The sequence below is a fragment of the Bombina bombina genome, chromosome 1, assembly GCF_027579735.1.
Source record: "Bombina bombina isolate aBomBom1 chromosome 1, aBomBom1.pri, whole genome shotgun sequence".
In the NCBI taxonomy this organism is placed as follows: domain Eukaryota; kingdom Metazoa; phylum Chordata; class Amphibia; order Anura; family Bombinatoridae; genus Bombina; species Bombina bombina.
Window position 1 is genome coordinate 26,378,767 of NC_069499.1, and position 20,243 is coordinate 26,399,009.

Here is a 20,243-nt window from a genome sequence, read left to right on the forward strand (position 1 = left end):
ACACTTCTTCTTTCCATCCAGGAAGGTCAATTCATGACCAAGGTGGATTTCAAGGATGCGTATCTACATATTCCTATCCACAAGGAACATCATCGGTTCCTAAGGTTTGCATTCCTGGACAAGCATTTCCAGTTCGTGGCGTTTTCTTTCGGATTAGCCACTGCTCCTAGGATTTTCTCATAGGTACTAGGGTCCCTTCTGGCGGTGCTAAGACCAAGGGGCATTGCTGTAGTACCTTACTTGGACGACATTCTGATTCGAGCGTCGTCCCTTCCTCAAGTAAAGGCTCACACGGACATTGTCCTGGCCTTTCTCAGATCTCACGGATGGAAAGTGAACGTGGAAAAGAGTTCTCTATCTCCGTCAACGAGGGTTCCCTTCTTGGGAACTATAATAGACTCCTTAGAAATGAGGATTTTTCTGACAGAAGCCAGAAAAACAAAACTTCTAGACTCTTGTCGGATACTTCATTCCGTTCCTCTTCCTTCCATAGCGCAGTGCATGGAAGTGATAGGTTTGATGGTAGCGGCAATGGACATAGTTCCTTTTGTGCGCATTCATCTAAGACCATTACAACTGTTCATGCTCAGTCAGTGGAATGGGGACTATTCAGACTTGTCTCCGAAGATACAAGTAAATCAGAGGACCAGAGACTCTTTCCGTTGGTGGCTGTCCCTGGACAACCTGTCACAAGGGATGACCTTCCGCAGACCAGAGTGGGTCATTGTCACGACCGACGCCAGTCTGATGGGCTGGGGCGCGGTCTGGGGATCCCTGAAAGCTCAGGGTCTTTGGTCTCGGGTAGAATCTCTTCTACCGATAAATATTCTGGAACTGAGAGCGATATTCAATGCTCTCAAAGCTTGGCCTCAGTTAGCGAGGGCCAAGTTCATACATCAACCATCAGGGGGGAACAAGGAGTTCCCTAGCGATAGAAGAAGTGACCAAAATCATTCTATGGGCGGAGTCTCACTCCTGCCACCTGTCTGCTATCCACATCCCAGGAGTGGAAAATTGGGAAGCGGATTTTCTGAGTCGTCAGACATTGCATCCGGGGGAGTGGGAACTCCATCCGGAAATCTTTGCCCAAGTCACTCAACCGTGGGGCATTCCAGACATGGATCTGATGGCCTCTCGTCAGAACTTCAGAGTTCCTTACTACGGGTACAGATCCAGGGATCCCAAGGCGGCTCTAGTGGATGCACTAGTAGCACCTTGGACCTTCAAACTAGCTTATGTGTTCCCGCCGTTTCCTCTCATCCCCAGGCTGGTAGCCAGGATCAATCAGGAGAGGGCGTCGGTGATTTTGATAGCTCCTGCGTGGCCACGCAGGACTTGGTATGCAGATCTGGTGAATATGTCATCGGCTCCACCATGGAAGCTACCTTTGAGACGAGACCTTCTTGTTCTAGGTCCGTTCGACCCACTCCAGCTGACTGCTTGGAGATTGAACGCTTGATCTTATCAAAGCGAGGGTTCTCAGATTCTGTTATTAATACTCTTGTTCAGGCCTGAAAGCCTGTAACCAGAAAAATTACCACATTATTTGGTATATCTGTTGGTGTGAATCTGCAGGATTCCCTTGGGACAAGGTTAAGATTCCTAAGAGTCTATCCTTCCTTCGAGAAGGATTGGAAAAAGGATTATCTGCAAGTTCCTTGATGGGACAGATTTCTGCCTTGTCTGTGTTACTTCACAAAAAAGCTGGCAGCTGTGCCAGATGTTCTAGCCTTTGTTCAGGCTCTGGTTAGAATCAAGCCTGTTTACAAGCCTTTGACTCCTCCTTGGAGTCTCAACCTAGTTCTTAAAGTTCTTCAGGGGGTTCCGTTTGAACCCTTACATTCCGTTGATATTAAGTTATTATCTTGGAAAGTTTTGTTTTTGGTTGCAATTTCTTCTGCTAGAAGAGTTTCAGAATTATCTGCTCTGCAGTGTTCTTCTCCTTATCTGGTGTTCCATGCAGATAAGGTGGTTTTGCGTACTAAACCTGGTTTTCTTCCAAAAGTTGTTTCTAACAAAAACATTAACCAGGAGATAGTTGTGCCTTCTTTGTGTCCTAATCCAGTTTCAAAGAAGGAACGTTTGTTGCACAACTTGGATGTAGTTCGTGCTCTCAAATTTTACTTAGCAGCTACTAAGGATTTCAGACAAACTTTGTCTTTGTTTGTTGTTTATTCTGGTAAACGGAGAGGTCAAAAAGCAACTTCTACCTCTCTCTCCTTCTGGATTAAAAGCATTATCCGATTGGCTTATGAGACTGCCGGACGGCAGTCTCCTGAAAGAATCACAGCTCACTCCACTAGGGCTGTGGCTTCCACATGGGCCTTCAAGAACGAGGCTTCTGTTGATCAGATATGTAAGGCAGCGACTTGGTCTTCACTGCACACTTTTTCTAAATTTTACAAATTTGATACTTTTGCTTCTTCTGAGGCTATTTTTGGGAGAAAGGTTTTGCAAGCCGTGGTGCCTTCCATTTAGGTGACCTGATTTGCTCCCTCCCTTCATCCGTGTCCTAAAGCTTTGGTATTGGTTCCCACAAGTAAGGATGACGCCGTGGACCGGACACACCTATGTTGGAGAAAACAGAATTTATGTTTACCTGATAAATTACTTTCTCCAACGGTGTGTCAGGTCCACGGCCCGCCCTGGTTTTTTTAATCAGGTCTGATAATTTATTTTCTTTAACTACAGTCACCACGGTAACATATGGTTTCTCCTATGCAAATATTCCTCCTTAACGTCGGTCGAATGACTGGGGTAGGCGGAGCCTAGGAGGGATCATGTGACCAGCTTTGCTGGGCTCTTTGCCATTTCCTGTTGGGGAAGAGAATATCCCACAAGTAAGGATGACGCCGTGGACCGGACACACCGTTGGAGAAAGTAATTTATCAGGTAAACATAAATTCTGTTTTTTCTGACAGAGGCCAGAAAAACAAAACTTCTAGACTCTTGTCGGATACTTCATTCCGTTCCTCTTCCTTCCATAGCTCAGTGCATGGAAGTGATCGGGTTGATGGTAGCGGCAATGGACATAGTTCCTTTTGCGCGCATTCATCTAAGACCATTACAACTGTGCATGCTCAGTCAGTGGAATGGGGACTATACAGACTTGTCTCCGAAGATACAAGTAAATCAGAGGACCAGAGACTCACTCCGTTGGTGGCTGTCCCTGGACAACCTGTCACAAGGGATGACATTCCGCAGACCAGAGTGGGTCATTGTCACGACCGACGCCAGTCTGATGGGCTGGGGCGCGGTCTGGGGATCCCTGAAAGCTCAGGGTCTTTGGTTTCGGGAAGAATCTCTTCTACCGATAAATATTCTGGAACTGAGAGCGATATTCAATGCTCTCAAGGCTTGGCCTCAGCTAGCGAGGGCCAAGTTCATACGGTTTCAATCAGACAACATGACAACTGTTGCGTACATCAACCATCAGGGGGGAACAAGGAGTTCCCTAGCGATGGAAGAAGTGACCAAAATCATTCTATGGGCGGAGTCTCACTCCTGCCACCTGTCTGCTATCCACATCCCAGGAGTGGAAAATTGGGAAGCGGATTTTCTGAGTCGTCAGACATTGCATCCGGGGGAGTGGGAACTCCATCCGGAAATCTTTGCCCTAGTCACTCAGCTGTGGGGCATTCCAGACATGGATCTGATGGCCTCTCGTCAGAACTTCAAAGTTCCTTGCTACGGGTCCAGATCCAGGGATCCCAAGGCGGCTCTAGTGGATGCACTAGTAGCACCTTGGACCTTCAAACTAGCTTATGTGTTCCCGCCGTTTCCTCTCATCCCCAGGCTGGTAGCCAGGATCAATCAGGAGAGGGCGTCGGTGATCTTGATAGCTCCTGCGTGGCCACGCAGGACTTGGTATGCAGATCTGGTGAATATGTCATCGGCTCCACCTTGGAAGCTACCTTTGAGACGAGACCTTCTTGTTCAGGGTCCGTTCGAACATCCGAATCTGGTTTCACTCCAGCTGACTGCTTGGAGATTGAACGCTTGATTTTATCGAAGCGAGGGTTCTCAGATTCTGTTATCGATACTCTTGTTCAGGCCAGAAAGCCTGTAACTAGAAAGATTTACCACAAAATTTGGAAAAAATATATCTGTTGGTGTGAATCTAAAGGATTCCCTTGGGACAAGGTTAAGATTCCTAGGATTCTATCCTTCCTTCAAGAAGGATTGGAAAAAGGATTATCTGCAAGTTCCCTGAAGGGACAGATTTCTGCCTTGTCGGTGTTACTTCACAAAAAACTGGCTGCTGTGCCAGAGGTTCAAGCCTTTGTTCAGGCTCTGGTTAGAATTAAGCCTGTTTACAAACCTTTGACTCCTCCTTGGAGTCTCAATTTAGTTCTTTCAGTTCTTCAGGGGGTTCCGTTTGAACCCTTGCATTCCGTTGATATTAAGTTATTATCTTGGAAAGTTTTGTTTTTAGTTGCAATTTCTTCTGCCAGAAGAGTTTCAGAATTATCTGCTCTGCAGTGTTCTCCTCCTTATCTGGTGTTCCATGCAGATAAGGTGGTTTTACGTACTAAACCTGGTTTTCTTCCAAAAGTTGTTTCTAACAAAAACATTAACCAGGAGATTATCGTACCTTCTCTGTGTCCGAAACCAGTTTCAAAGAAGGAACGTTTGTTGCACAATTTGGATGTTGTTCGCGCTCTAAAATTCTATTTAGATGCTACAAAGGATTTTAGACAAACATCTTCCTTGTTTGTTGTTTATTCCGGTAAAAGGAGAGGTCAAAAAGCAACTTCTACCTCTCTCTTTCTTTTTGGATTAAAAGCATCATCAGATTGGCTTACGAGACTGCCGGACGGCAGCCTCCCGAAAGAATCACAGCTCATTCCACTAGGGCTGTGGCTTCCACATGGGCCTTCAAGAACGAGGCTTCTGTTGATCAGATATGTAGGGCAGCGACTTGGTCTTCACTGCACACTTTTACCAAATTTTACAAGTTTGATACTTTTGCTTCTTCTGAGGCTATTTTTGGGAGAAAGGTTTTGCAAGCCGTGGTGCCTTCCATTTAGGTGACCTGATTTGCTCCCTCCCTTCATCCGTGTCCTAAAGCTTTGGTATTGGTTCCCACAAGTAAGGATGACGCCGTGGACCGGACACACCTATGTTGGAGAAAACAGAATTTATGTTTACCTGATAAATTACTTTCTCCAACGGTGTGTCCGGTCCACGGCCCGCCCTGGTTTTTTTAATCAGGTCTGATAATTTATTTTCTTTAACTACAGTCACCACGGTACCATATGGTTTCTCCTATGCAAATATTCCTCCTTAACGTCGGTCGAATGACTGGGGTAGGCGGAGCCTAGGAGGGATCATGTGACCAGCTTTGCTGGGCTCTTTGCCATTTCCTGTTGGGGAAGAGAATATCCCACAAGTAAGGATGACGCCGTGGACCGGACACACCGTTGGAGAAAGTAATTTATCAGGTAAACATAAATTCTGTTTTTTTGTAGTAATATTTTATTTCTCCCACCCATGTCTTTTGTTAGTACAGCTTTTCAATCATCGTACCTGTATTACCCAGGGGTAATACTTAACAGGCTCCTTCCCTGCTCTGTCAATCCACCTCTATTTGGTTGGACATCTCAAGGAGTAGAAAGGGTAGGAGGAAGAGGAGTTACCTATAAGCAGGCATTAGGGGGAGTGGTCAATTTTGTTTACTCCCTCAGAGAGGTGGTATCTCACCTGGTAAGTGAACCAAGATATAGAAATTCCTTATATTTGGGTCTTTCTATTTTTTTTTCTTTTGTAAAGTGTTCAAAGCTTTTATTTTTGTCCCCTGATATTTGTGCTTCTGCACTGGCTTCATGGTCTGGCTAAGTGATTATTTTTGCATCTCAAGTTATACACTGCTGTGCACACTATGGTAATGTTATTTATTAACAAGGTGCAGTAACTAGACACTGCTCTGGTTCGCTTTAACACTGCATCCAAGGAAGTATTTTAATTAATAAATAATGCACACGCCATAGCACAGCTGTACTCTTATTGGCAGCGCTGGGAAAATCCTGTGATGGATCCCACGTGTTTGCGCGTTTCTGAACTTGTTACTTGAAACTCTAGAGCAAAGACAAAACATTGGCTCATACCTATTGGATGGAATTGTATATGATAACCATATTGCTTCAGTTTAAGTTGTACTGACTTGTTTACAGTTTGCAATGATGAGTGTCCCAAGGTGAACTCTGTATTTATCTCCTTTTACTGCTGAAATTGTCTCATCTACTGTTTTTGGATTTTAGTTATCAGTTTGCCCTTTAGCTCTATGTAAAAAACAAAATTTGCTTTAGAAAACTGTATTTTACAAATTATAGAAAGCTATCAATAAATACACCTCAGTGATTTAAAAGCTGAAATAGCACCTACACAACAATTAATCTTTTCTCCAAGTGTTAAAAGGACACTGAACCAATATTTTTTTCTTTTATGATTCAGGTAGAACAGCAATTTTAAGCAACTTTCTAATTTACTCCCTATTAAGTTTCCGTTCTTTTAGTATCTGTATTTGAAAAAACAGGAATGTACAGTAAGTGTACAAGCCGACCCATTTTTGGTTCAGCACCTGGGTAGCGCTTGCTGATTGGTGGCTACCTTTAGGCACCAATCAGTGCTTCCCAAAATAGGCCGACTCCTAAGTTTACGTTCCTGCCTTTTCAAGTAGATACCAAGAGAGTGAAGACAAATTGATAATGGGAGTAAATCTAAAATTTGCTTTAAAATTGCTGCTCTATCTGAATCATGGATGAAAAAATTAAAGCTGTTGTAATTTAGATTGATGAGAAAGCTGAGAGAAGCAAGAGAGTACCATAAACTATACGTGTGAGAGGGTGCCGGATTGTAATCTGTAAAATAATACACATACGGGAGATTAATTGTTCTTAGAGATTGGCAGAAATGATCATTTATTTCACCAGGTAACTAAGCCAAAACTATATATTCTAAATGTTAAACAATTTTCCAATTTATTTCTATCACCAATTTTGCTTTGTTCTCTTGGTGGTATTAGTTGAAAGCTAAATCTTGGAGATTCATATGCTAATTTTGTAAGCCCTTGAAGGCCACCTCTTAGCTCAGGGCATTTTGACAGTTTTTCACCACTAGAGGATGTTAGTTCATGTGTTTCATATAGATAACACTGTGCTCACGCACGTGGAGTTCCTAGGAGCCCGTACTGATTGGCTAAAATGCATGCCTGTCAACAGAACTGAGATAAGGGGCAGTCTGCAGAGGCTTAGATACAAGGTAATCGGAGGTAAAAAGTATATTAATATAACTGAGATAAGGGGCAGTCTGCAGAGGCTTAGATACAAGGTAATCAGAGGTAAAAAGTGTATTAATATAACTGAGATAAGGGGGCAGTCTGCAGAGGCTTAGATACAAGGTAATCAGAGGTAAAAAGTGTATTAATATAACTGTTGGTTATGCAAAACTAGGGAATGGGTAATGAAGGGATTATATCTGTCTTTTATAACAATAAATATTCTGGTGTAGACTGCCCCTTTTAATAAAGTTGATCCCTAAGTTTTTGTCTAACTCAATGTGTGTGTGGTTCCGTCCCATCTTCTTACAAAGGGCAGTAACAATTTTTTGTGTAGGCTACCAAAGTGCAGTAAGCAGTTACTCATAAATTATTCCTTTTCTTTTTGCAGACGTCTCAACCTCAGAGCAGCCCGAACTGTTCCTGAAGAAACTTCAGCAGTGCTGCGTCATCTTTGATTTCATGGATACGCTCTCTGATCTTAAAATGAAAGAATACAAGCGCTCTACTCTGAATGAACTCGTGGACTATGTAACGATAAGCCGAGGTTGCTTGACAGAGCAAACGTACCCTGAAGTAGTTAGAATGGTAAGTGTCTGATTATGGATTTTCTCTTTGAACCTCTTGGTGGCCAGAGAGGCTCCTGTTTAGTAGCCAAGTATGTCCTTAATGCACAAAACTAGAGTGTATGTTTGTTGGGTGTTTCAAACGCCTTGGTGTGTGTGGAGTAAATCTGATTATTGCTAATGTTTATCGGTCGCCTCTTTATCAGATTTGGGACACACAGGTGTCCCTCTATTACCTCTGGTTTCAAAATAAGTGAATGGTTGCTTTAAACAGTGGTTTATTTTCAAAATTGAAGCACAATAAAGACACTGCTATAGTCACTTTAATTTGAAATGAGCAGTAGAATATCTTCTGGCAAATTTTAAAGTTAATCCAATTTTCCCTCCCCCTGTATCATGTGACAGTCATTAGCCAATCACAAAATTTATAAACGGTTTCCTCAAAGTGTGCATATAATAAGACTGCATGTTTTGATAATGGTGGGATATTGTAAATGTCTTTTTTTTATTGCATACTTTATCTGTCCTGTATCTTTAGTGTCCCTTTAAGTTTTGTTAGGTGCTATTAGAATTTCTGTAATGTAGGTCTTTGAGCATAAATGTTCTTGCTTTTATAAATATGTGTAATCTCTGGTGTCGGGATTAGCGAGCCTCCAAGAGTCGCAGACTCAGAGTTTTAATTAAGAACCAAGCTGACTTGGGGCATTTTTTGAGGGGCTCTTATGTTATTAGAGGAGTCCATATCAGGAATTAACGGATTTAGATTAAAGGTATAGTGTACTGTGAATTTGGTTTCCCCTTAAAGGGTCATTAAATACTAAATAAATGCTACAAGATGCAGTAAAAAAAAAAAGAATAACCTGTAGATGTTTTTTTTTTTTTTTTTTTTTTAAGTTTCATCAGCTGTTTATTGGCAAAATAAGTGTAAAGTTTGTGTCTATTAAACAAAATGGAGCTGCCATGTTGTAATTTGTTACCTTCTCTGTTGTGGCCAATTAGGGACAGCTATAAATATGTCACTTAGACTGTGCAACCAATGGCACTTCCATTTTTAAAAAAAACTACAATGGCTACAATATCAGAATAGAATTACAGGAAAAAGGGACAAAGTAAAGTATATTGTAGAGTTTGTTTTTATAAATACGATTTATCATTTTATGTTACCATCTAAAAATGTTAATGTCACTTTAATGTGTTTCCGAAGACTTTAGGTTTATTTTATGTGTGAAATAGCAGTTTCTGGGATTGAAACCTCAACACATTACAATGGGCTGAGCTTGCAGGGAGATTAGACATCCTTATGTTTTCTCTATCCACAATAGCCTCCTTATCTGATTACACAAAATCAGTCAATTGAAAATGAAATATTTTTTTTTTTACAGATGTTCTCACCCCAGGATTGTAAATTCTTCCGCAGCTTCAGGTTTACAATGTTTTATAAAAGCTAATACTTTGAATACTGAAATTTTGAGTATGGGTGGGGATATAACGGACAGAAGTGGATAATTGTGAACAATGTAAAACACAGTTGAAATGGATCATTGTCGACACATTAAAGGGGAGAAAACTTTATAATACGCAGTTCCTTTAAAGTGTCCCTACTATGAGATAACCCCTCGGCCAATTCCCTTGCTTTGTTTTCAACATATTTGAAAAAGGCAGGTTGTTTAGAATTAGAAACATAAATATTGTTTAGAGCGTTCGGCCTACACCAATAAGACCATTCTCGGCCTTCTCTACCCACTTTTTGAATTGGAAGGGTAACTCTGTACTTATATACTTATAAGAATTGATATGTTTTACTGTTTAATGGGGGTTGGTGAGAGCAATGGAATATTGTGTAGTTTGGGGGGAAAATACTGTGTTCTCTAGTTCATTTAAAATGGATCGCTGAAGAAAGATTATTTCACCCTTTGTTTTGGTTAGGTCATTGAAGGCCATTCAGTGTTTACGCAGACTATCTAGGCCTTAAAGTGATTGCAAAGTTTAGTAGTGCAATACACCATATAAAACATTATTTATAAAAACAGTGGCACTTTAATTCATTAAAATTATGTAAAATTATTTACCATTTAGAGATGGTAAACATCTCGCCGTTCCTCCGCCCGCATCTCATACTTGATTTAACTCAACGATGACAAATCCAGCTTCATCCAATCGTTGCATGCCCCACTTGGTGTGTGGGGCACGCAACGATTGGATGAAGCCAGGTTCGGCGTCGCTCCAATAAAGTATTAGATGCGGACGAAGGAACAGCGCAATGTTTACCTTCTCTAAATGGTAAATATTTCTCCAACATAGGTGTGTCCGGTCCACGGCGTCATCCTTACTTGTGGGATATTCTCTTCCCCAACAGGAAATGGCAAAGAGCCCAGCAAAGCTGGTCACATGATCCCTCCTAGGCTCCGCCTTCCCCAGTCATTCTCTTTGCCGTTGTACAGGCAACATCTCCACGGAGATGGCTTAGAGTTTTTTGGTGTTTAAATGTAGTTTTTATTCTTCAATCAAGAGTTTGTTATTTTAAAATAGTGCTGGTATGTACTATTTACTCTGAAACAGGAAAGAGATGAAGATTTCTGTTTGTAAGAGGAAAATGATTTTAGCAACAGTTACTAAAATCGATGGCTGTTTCCACACAGGACTGTTGAGAGGAATTAACTTCAGTTGGGGGAAACAGTGAGCAGACTTTTGCTGCTTGAGGTATGACACATTTCTAACAAGACTCGGTAATGCTGGAAGCTGTCATTTTCCCTATGGGAACCGGTAAGCCATTTTCTTAGTTTAAGTAAAAGAATAAAGGGCTTCATTAGGGCTTAAAAAACTGGTAGACATTTTTCTGGGCTAAAACGATTACTTTACTAAGTATATTTGGCAGATTATTACTTTTAATAGTTGTTAAATCTTGGGGATTGTTTTAATAAAAACGGCAGGCACTGTATTGGACACCTTTTTCACTGGGGGCCTTTTCTAGTCATAGACAGAGCCTCATTTTCGCGCCTCTAATGCGCAGTTGTTTTTGGAAAGCATGGCATGCAGATGCATGTGTGAGGAGCTAAGAACCACTGAAAAAGCTTATAGAAGGCATCATTTGGTATCGTATTCCCCTCTGGGCTTGGTTGGGTCTCAGCAAAGCAGATACCTGGGACTGTATAGGGGTTAAATGTAAAAACGGCTCCGGTTCCGTTATTTTAAGGGTTAAAGCTTTGAAATTTGGTGTGCAATACTTTTAAGGCTTTAAGTTACTGTGGTGAAATTTTGGTGAAATTTGAACAATTCCTTCATACTTTTTCACATATTCAGTAATAAAGTGTGTTCAGTTTGAAATTTAAAGGGACAGTAACGGTTTTATTGTAAAACGTTTTTTGTGCTTTGTTGACAAGTTTAAGCCTGTTTAACATGTCTGAACCATCAGATAACGATGTTCTATATGTATGAAAGCCAATGTGTCTCCCCATTTAAATATATGTGATATATTTGTGTCATAATGTCCAAACAAAGTAGGGATAATAATGCCATAGATATGATATTGCCCAAGATGATTCCTCTAATGAGGGGAGTAAGCATGGTACTGCATCATCCCCTTCTGTGTCTACACCAGTTTTGCCCACACAAGAGGCCCCTAGTACATCTAGTGCGCCAATACTTATTACCATACAACAATTAATGGCTGTAATGGATAATTCTATTGCATGCATTTTTTCCAAAATGCCTACTTATCAGAGAAAGCGTGATTGCTCTGTTTTAAACACTGAAGAGCAAGAGGACGCTGATGATATCTGTTCTGACATACCCTCACACCTATCTGAAGGGGCCAGGAGGGAGGTTTTGTCTGAGGGAGAAATTTCAGATTCAGGGAAAATTTCTCAACAAGCAGAACCTGATATTGTAATTTTTAAATTTAAATTTCAACATCTCCACGCACTACTTAAGGAGGTATTATCTACTCTGGATGATTGTGACAATTTGGTCATTCCAGAGAAATTAGGTAAGATGGACAAGTTCCTAGAGGTTCCGGTGCCCCCCGATGTTTTTCCTATACCCAAGCGGGTGGCGGACATAGTAAATAAGGAGTGGGAAAGGCCCGGCATACCTTTTGTCCTCCCCCTATATTTAAGAAATTAGTTCCTATAGTCGACCCCAGAAAGGACTTATAGCATACAGTCCCCAAGGTCGAGGGGGCGGTTGCTACTCTAAACAAACGCACTTCTATTCCTTTAGAAGATAGTTGTGCTTTCAAGATCCTATGGATTAAAGGTTAGAGGGTTTGCTTAAAAAGATGTTTGTTCAGCAAGGTTACCTTCTACAACCAATTTCATGCATTGTTCCTGTCACTACAGCTGCGTGTTTCTGGTTCGAAGAACTAGAAAAGTCGCTCAATAAAGAATCTTCGTACGAGGAGGTTTTGGACAGAGTTCAAGCTCTTAAATTGGCTAACTCTTTTTTATTTTAGATGCTGCTTTGCAATTAGCTAGATTAGCGGCGAATAATTCAGGGTTTTCTATCGTGGCGCGCAGAGCGCTTTTGCTTAACATCCCTTTCAAGGGTAAAACACTGTTTGGCCCTGACTTGAAAGAGATTATTTCAGACATCACTGGGGGAAAGGGCCACGCCCTTCCTCTGGATAGGTCTTTTAAGGCTAAAAAGAAGCCAAATTTTCGTCCCTTTCGCAGAAACGGACCAGCCTCAAATTCTACACCCTCTAAGCAAGAGGGTAATACTTCTCAAACCAAGCCAGCCTGGAGGCCGATGCAAGGCTGGAACAAGGGTAAGCAGGCCAAGTCACCTGCCACTGCTACCAAAACAGCATGAAGTGTTGGCCCCCGATCTGGGAAGGATCTGGTGGGGGGCAGACTTTCTCTCTTTGCTCAGGCTGGGGCAAGAGATGTTCAGGATCCTTGGGCGCTAGAAATAGTTTCTCAAGGTTATCTCCTGGAATTCAGGGAACTACCCCCAAGGGGAAGGTTCCACGGGTCTCAATTATCTTCGAACAGGCATTCTTACACTGTGTAGAAGACCTGTTAAGCATGGGAGTGATTCATCCTGTTCCATTAGGAGAACAAGGGATGGGTTTTTACTCCAACCTGTTCATAATTCCCAAAAAAGAGGGAACATTCAGACCTATTTTAGATCTCAAGATTCTAAACAAGTTTCTAAGGGTTTCATCATTCAAAATGGAAACCATTCGAACGATCCTTCCTACCATCCAGGAAGGTCAATTCATGACCACGGTGGACTTAAAGGATGCGTACCTACGTATTCCTATCCACAAGGAACATTTTCGGTTCCTAAGGTTCGTCTTTCTGGACAAGCATTACCTGTGGCACTTCCATTCGGATTAGCCACTGCTCCAAGGATTTTCACAAGGGTACTAGGGTCCCTTCTAGCGGTGCTAAGACCAAGGGGCATTACAGTAGTACCTTACGTGGACGACATCCTGATTCAAGTGTCGTCTCTGTCAAAAGCAAGGGCTCATACGGACATTGTCCTAGCCTTTCTCAGATCTCACAGGTGGAAAGTGGACATAGAAAAAAGTTCTCTGTCCCCGTCAACAAGAGTTCCCTTCTTGGGAACAATAATAGTTTCCTTAGAAATGAAAGGTTTTTCTGACAGAGGCCAGAAAATCAAAACTTCTAAGCTCTTGTCAGGTACTTCATTCTGTTCTTCTTCCTTCCATAGCGCAGTCCATGGAAGTAATAGGTTTGATGGTTGCGGCAATGGACATAGTTCCTTTTGCACGAATTCATCTAAGACCATTGCACCTGTGCATGCTCAGACAGTGGAATGGGGATTATACAGACTTGTCTCCGACGATACAAGTAGATCAAATAACGAGAGATTCACTCCGTTGGTGGCTGACCCTGGACAACCTGTCACAGGGAATGAGCTTCCGCAGACCAGAATAGGTCATTGTCACGACCGACGCCAGTCTGGTGGGCTGGGGCGCGGTCTGGGGACCCCTGAAAACTCAGGGTCTATGGTTTCGGGAAGACTCTCTTCTCACGATAAACATAATGGAACTGAGAGCGATATTCAATGCTCTCAACTCTTGGCCTCGACTAGCAAAGGCCAAATTCATAAGGTTTCAATCAGTCATCATGACGACTGTTACATATATCAACCATCAGGGGGTAACAAGGAGTTCCCTGGCGATGGAGGAGCATCCGGGGGAGTGGGAACTCCATCTGGAAATCTTTGCCCAAATAACTCAATTATGGGGCATTCCAGACATGGTTCTGATGGCCTCTCGTCAGAACTTCATGGTCCCTTGTTACGGGTCCAAATCCAGGGATCCCAAGGCGACTCTATTGGATACAATAGTAGCACCTTGGATCTTCAACCTAGCTTATGTATTCCCACCGTTTCCTCTCATTCCCAGGCTGGTAGCCAGGATCAATCTGGAGAGGGCTTCGGTGACCTTGATAGTTCCTGTGTGGCCACGCAGGACTTGGTATGCAGACCTGGTGAATGTGTCATCGGCTCCACCATGGAAGCTACCTTTGAGACAGGACCTTCTTATTCAGGGTCCATTCGAACATCCGAATCTGGTTTTCCTCCAACTGACTGCTTGGAGTTTGAACGCTTGATTTTATCAAAGCGTGGGTTTTCAGATTCTGTAATAGATACTCTTATTCAGGCTAGAAAGCCTGTAACTAGAAAAATTTACCATAATATATGGAAAAAATATATCTATTGGTGTGAATCTAAAGGATTCCCATGGAACAAGATAAAAATTCCTAAGATTCTTTCCTTTCTACAAGAAGGTTTGGAGAAAGGATTTTCTGCGAGTTCTCTGAAGGGACAGATCTCTGCTTTATCTGTTTTACTTCACAAAAGGCTGGCAGCTGTGCCAGACGTTTAAGCGTTTGTTCAGGCTCTGGTTAGAATCAAGCCTGTTTACAGACCTTTGACTCTTCCCTGGAGTCTTAATCTAGTTCTTTCAGTTTTTCAAGGGGTTCCGTTTGAACCCTTACATTCCGTAGATATTAAGTTATTATCTTGGAAAGTTTTGTTTTAGGTTGCAATTTCTTCCGCTAGAAGAGTTTCTGAGTTATCTGCTCTGCAGTGTTCTCCGCCCTATCTGGTCCATGCAGATAAGGTGGTTTTTACGTACTGAGCCTGGTTTTCTTCCGAAGGTTGTTTCCAACAAAAATATTAACCAGGAGATAGTTGTACCTTCTTTGTGTCCGAATCCAGTTTCATAGAAGGAACGTTTGTTACACAATTTGGACGTTGTCCGTGCTCTAAAATTCTATTTCGATGCTACAAAGGATTTCAGTCAAACATCTTCCTTGTTTGTTGTTTATTCTGGTAAAAGGAGAGGTCAAAAAGCAACTTCTACCTCTCTATCTTTTTGGCTTAAAAGCATCATCAGATTGGCTTATGAGACTGCCGGACGGCAGCCTCCTGAAAGAATCACAGCTCATTCCACTAGGGCCGTGGCTTCCACATGGGCCTTTAAGAACGAGGCTTCTGTTGATCAGATATGTAAGGCAGCGACTTGGTCTTCACTGCACACTTTTACCAAATTTTACAAAATTTGATACTTTTGCTTCTTCTGAGGCTATTTTTGGGAGAAAGGTTTTGCAAACCGTGGTGCCTTCCATCTAGGTGACCTGATTTGCTCCCTCCCATCATCCGTGTCCTAAAGCTTTGGTATTGGTTCCCACAAGTAAGGATGACGCCGTGGACCGGACAAACCTATGTTGGAGAAAACAGAATTTATGTTTACCTGATAAATTACTTTCTCCAACGGTGTGTCCGGTCCACGGCCCGCCCTGGTTTTTTAATCAGGTCTGATGATTTATTTTCTTTAACTACAGTCACCACGGTATCATATGATTTCTCCTATGCAAATATTCCTCCTTTACGTCGGTCGAATGACTGGGGAAGGCGGAGCCTAGGAGGGATCATGTGACCAGCTTTGCTGGGCTCTTTGCCATTTCCTGTTGGGGAAGAGAATATCCCACAAGTAAGGATGACGCCGTGGACCGGACACACCGTTGGAGAAAGTAATTTATCAGGTAAACATAAATTCTGTTTTTACAAAGGATGAGTCTTTAAATATTTTAATGCATTAAAGTGCCACTGTTTTTATAAATGTACTGTGTATTAAACTACTAAACTTTACAATCACTTTAAGCATTTTGTGAAATAATGGTCAGTGTGGAGGTTATAACCTTCAACTTAAAGGGACACTACTATAAAATTAGTTTCCATTGTTAGTGTAGGTTGGTATAGAACAGGCAAAAGTAGCCATTTAAAATAACAAATACAGGTAAAGTAGCTGTTTGCAAGCCATTAAATACACTTTAGCGGGTAAAATGGATCATTGGGAACTACTTGTACTGTAGTGGAATGAGCCTTTGGATTTTAAGAGTCAGCGACTGACCAGCTTGGCTGTTAGGTTTATGAGAAAGCAAAGGTTGCTTGGCTTCAGGAGGTTATTTGCAGGACAGCAGGTTATTGTGTTCTGAAAGGGATGGTTCATCTCCAGGATCACACAGAATTTGGAGATCTTTTTAGAGTGCAGTTACTTTCTTGCCGTCTTTGAGTCTGGCTAGGAGTTTGTGGGTCAAATAAAAAAAGAACTGAATCCTGGGATTTTTAAAGTGACAGATGGTTGTTGCGTGATGCATGATGTACTCTTGGTCTCTGAGGTTTTTGTAGTGAGGGATAACTTTTCTCAGTGGAGATTGGTCTGTAGGTTGAGGCCTTAGAGCCCTTTCTAATACAACTGGAGGATCAGAAGAGTCCTTGAGATGTTAGAACAGATGTTGGAGAAAGAGTTCCAGATTTGTGGGAGACTCTGGAATACCCCTTAAAGGGACATTATACACTAGATTTTTCTTTGCATAAATGTTTTGTAGATGATCCATTTATATAGCCTATACAGCTTTTTTTTTATTTTTTATAGTTCTGCTTATTTTTACATTGCGCTGATTTTTAGACTCCTGACCAAGCTCCAAAGTTTTAAGAGAATACCGAGGTATACCTACTCCAACTTGCTCCTGTTTGTGTAAAGTCTTTTAATATGCAAAGGAAAAGGGGGGTGGGGAGTGTCTGCTGTTTGTGCTATAGAACCACTTTTAGTGGGTGTTCCAGCTAACCTTTTTAACAGAGCTAAACTGGGAGCTTCTAGGTAAGGTTTTATAATGGATTTTTAGATTAGTATCTGTGCATATTAATACTTTATAGTAGTTCCTATTACATGCAGTTAAATGAAAATTGGTGTATACTGCCCCTTTAACTGTACATTGTTTCTTCTGTTTTATCATGCAAGTTTTCAAACTGGTCGTTATGGCTTGTAGCTGTTTATGGCAGATAAGGTTGGTGCATGTGCCACTTTATAAATATCTATAATAGAAGCGCACACTTTTGGGTTTAGTTATTCATTTAACAAATCCTGAAAATAGCCACAGTCTGTGGCATTCGGCTAATGATGATGCCTGATTTATTAGGAAGAAAGTCTATATATTTGTTTAAAGGGTGGTGGTCTTTGGCAGCTTTCATCATTGAATGGGTTTCAGTCTTACATTCTGATTCAGATCAGTAGTATTGTAATTAACCCTCTGCTGCTTCATGTATTGTAACGCAAAATGGGAAAAAAAGATTTAAAGGTAACCCAGTAGATTTGCGTAAGCAACAAATACACGAGAAATAGACAACACAATAGCACTTAGTCTGAACTTCAAATGAGTAGTAGATTTTTTTTTTTTTCTGACAAATGTTATTTGTCTATTTCCACTCCCCCTGTATCATGTGACAGCAATCAGCCAATTACAAATGCATACACGTACCGTGTGACAGCCACCAGCCAATCACAAATGCATATACGTTTATTCTGTGAATTCTTGCACATGCTCAGTAGGAGCTGGTGACTCAAAGTGTAAATATATAAAGACTGCACATTTTGTTAATGGAAGTAAATTGGAAAGTTGTTTAAAATTGTGTGTGTTGTCTGAATCATTAAAGTTTTTTTAATTTTGACTTGAGTGTCCCTTTTAAAGGGACATGAAACTTAAAATGTTTCATGATTCAGATAGAGCATACTTTTCCAGTTCACTTCTATTTTTGAATATGCTCCACTTTCTTGGTATCCTTTGTTGAAGGAGCAGCAATGCACTACTGGGAGCTAGCTGACTACATCATGTCTTTAATAAAATCCAACCATTGACCATCTGCTCCAGTGTTCTAATCGGTTACACACCTTGACTGCAGCTGGATCTTTTATGTGTAGACGGCACTTTAGCAAGGAGCTATAATAGCCGGAATATCTGCTCTTAGTTTACGTATGTGCCACCTTAACTGGCTCCTTGAAATAGTACAGATTCCCTGCTTGTCTGCTCATGTTTTATAAAGTGATTAAATTCCATTGGTTTTTTATATTGTACTTCCTTTTTCTTTCCTGTGCAAATTAGAATTCAGATGGGACAGACTGCTGATTTGAATGTTCCCTGAATAGCAAATAGAGAATGACTAATCCTGTATCTCATTAATCACTTGGGAATATTAAAAACTTCTGTTTCGTAAGCAGCACAGCATCTCCTCCATCAGCTTTACATACGCGCAAGAGGAAGTGAGCGATGAGATTGGGTGTGTGGTGTTTTTACCGACTCAATAAGATCAGATGTGACTAAGAAATGTACATACAGGAGAGGACTCAGCAGTTCTCTAAAACTAGATGTAATAGAGCAAAGGGATATTAAACAGTTCCTTTGGTAAAAATAAATGTTAAATCAATGTAAATATAAAAAGAAAAATATTGCGTAAAAACAGCAAATAACTTTTTTTTTTCTTGCAAAATCAGCATTTTGAGTGTGATAAGAGTAGAGAATTTTAAAAACCTAAGTAGTTTTTTGTTGTTGTTTTTTTATATTCTGTCAGTTCTAGGCATGTGCAAATCTGGCTCCCTGTTACCTTTTATTTATTATTTATTTTTTACACTACATTTGTGCTTCCTGTCACAGCCCTATGAGGAGCTATTGCAGGAAGGTTTATCTTAGCCTGATGTGATAAAACTCCTAGTGAATAGGAGACTGAGTTTTATCACATCAGGCTAAGATAAACCTTCCTGCAAAAGCTCCTCCTTGTAGGGCTGTGTCGGGAAGCACAAATGGAGTGTAAAAAACAAATAAATATATAAAAGGTAAAATCTATTTATATAGATTAATACATATTGCATTGATTTTATTAATATAAGCAACTGCTTAGTGCTTTTTTAATACAACAATGAAACAACCAACCAGTATTTAAGAGAACAACTAAATTTAATTAAATGTCATGATTTATATTTTTAGATACAAAAATCATTTAAAGCTGACATTGTATTGGCACAATTTGCAAATGGATAACGTCTCTTGGACATGTTTACTGTCTCTCCTTTTGGGCTTTATGCAGTTGTGCTTGTGCTCTTCTGTAAGTAATGATTGTGTAGCAGAGTCAAGCAAACAAAGATTTTATTTATATTTTGCTATGCATATTCCCCAATGTGCTAGAGAATACCAGGGTGCCATGGTTTAGAGAGTTCCTTGCTTGCTACAGCTGGTAATATCTTGGTTCTATCACTCTCTGTGTTTGACCCGGGTTTGGATATTCTGCTATTCTGGCCTGTTGGGGATCCTAGTGACAGCTCTAATTCACTAGTATGTAACGGGAGCCATGATATGTCCTCACACATTACAAGGTCCAGTTGTCAGTTTTGTTTGCTCTATGACCCTGCCTGACTTTTTTTTTTTTTTTCTTCTTTGTAACATTTAAAAAGTATTATGCTCGTTATGAATTGTCGCTTCCCACCAATACAGCTCTGAGGCTTTCACATATTACCATTTTGCTTCTCTCGCACAGACTGGTTGTGCACAAACCTGTTGGCTAAGGTCAGTAAGGCAAAAATCACTTCCTCTAATAAAGGAACATTTTGTATAAAAAAATTAGCTTTGTCCCACGCTCCCTAAAAGGCCAAAAATCAAACTCTCTAACCTGCAAATTCCCTAAAGCAGTTGTCTGATTTGCAGCATTAGCAGATGAAATAACTTGCTTCTTTGGCTTATGAGCTGTAAAATGATTTTATATCGATAGCTTTGCAGTTGAATATAATATTTGGAGGCAGTGACAATACGAGGACCGGATGTACTTTATAATACTATTACGGTATTTGCACCTAAGTGACATGCGCAGTAATGGCTCACTGATAGCGTATGTTGTCCTTCAGGTAAAACAGGTTATTTTATCTGGCGTATTGTTAGTACAATATATACTGTGACTTGTTCTGCAATTACGTAGACTGTGCAGAGAGATGTAATCTTTGTGAGGTTAACTCACTGGATGCCAAAGATATTTCATGCATTCCATAGTAATTTGTCGCAGCTTTCTCTGGCAGTCAAGGAATTTACGCACCTTAATGA

General features: G+C 40.9%; 1 protein-coding gene across 2 annotated transcripts in view; it reads left to right on the top strand.

The window, feature by feature from the left end:
* Positions 1-20,243, top strand: part of PPP2R5E (protein phosphatase 2 regulatory subunit B'epsilon) — a 544,304-nt gene that overhangs the window by 119,823 nt on the left and 404,238 nt on the right. For both annotated transcript variants that reach the window (XM_053697284.1, XM_053697283.1), the window contains exon 3: positions 7,668-7,864. In XM_053697284.1, coding sequence (XP_053553259.1) covers positions 7,668-7,864 — 197 coding nt within the window. The remainder of the gene's footprint in view (positions 1-7,667; positions 7,865-20,243) is intronic.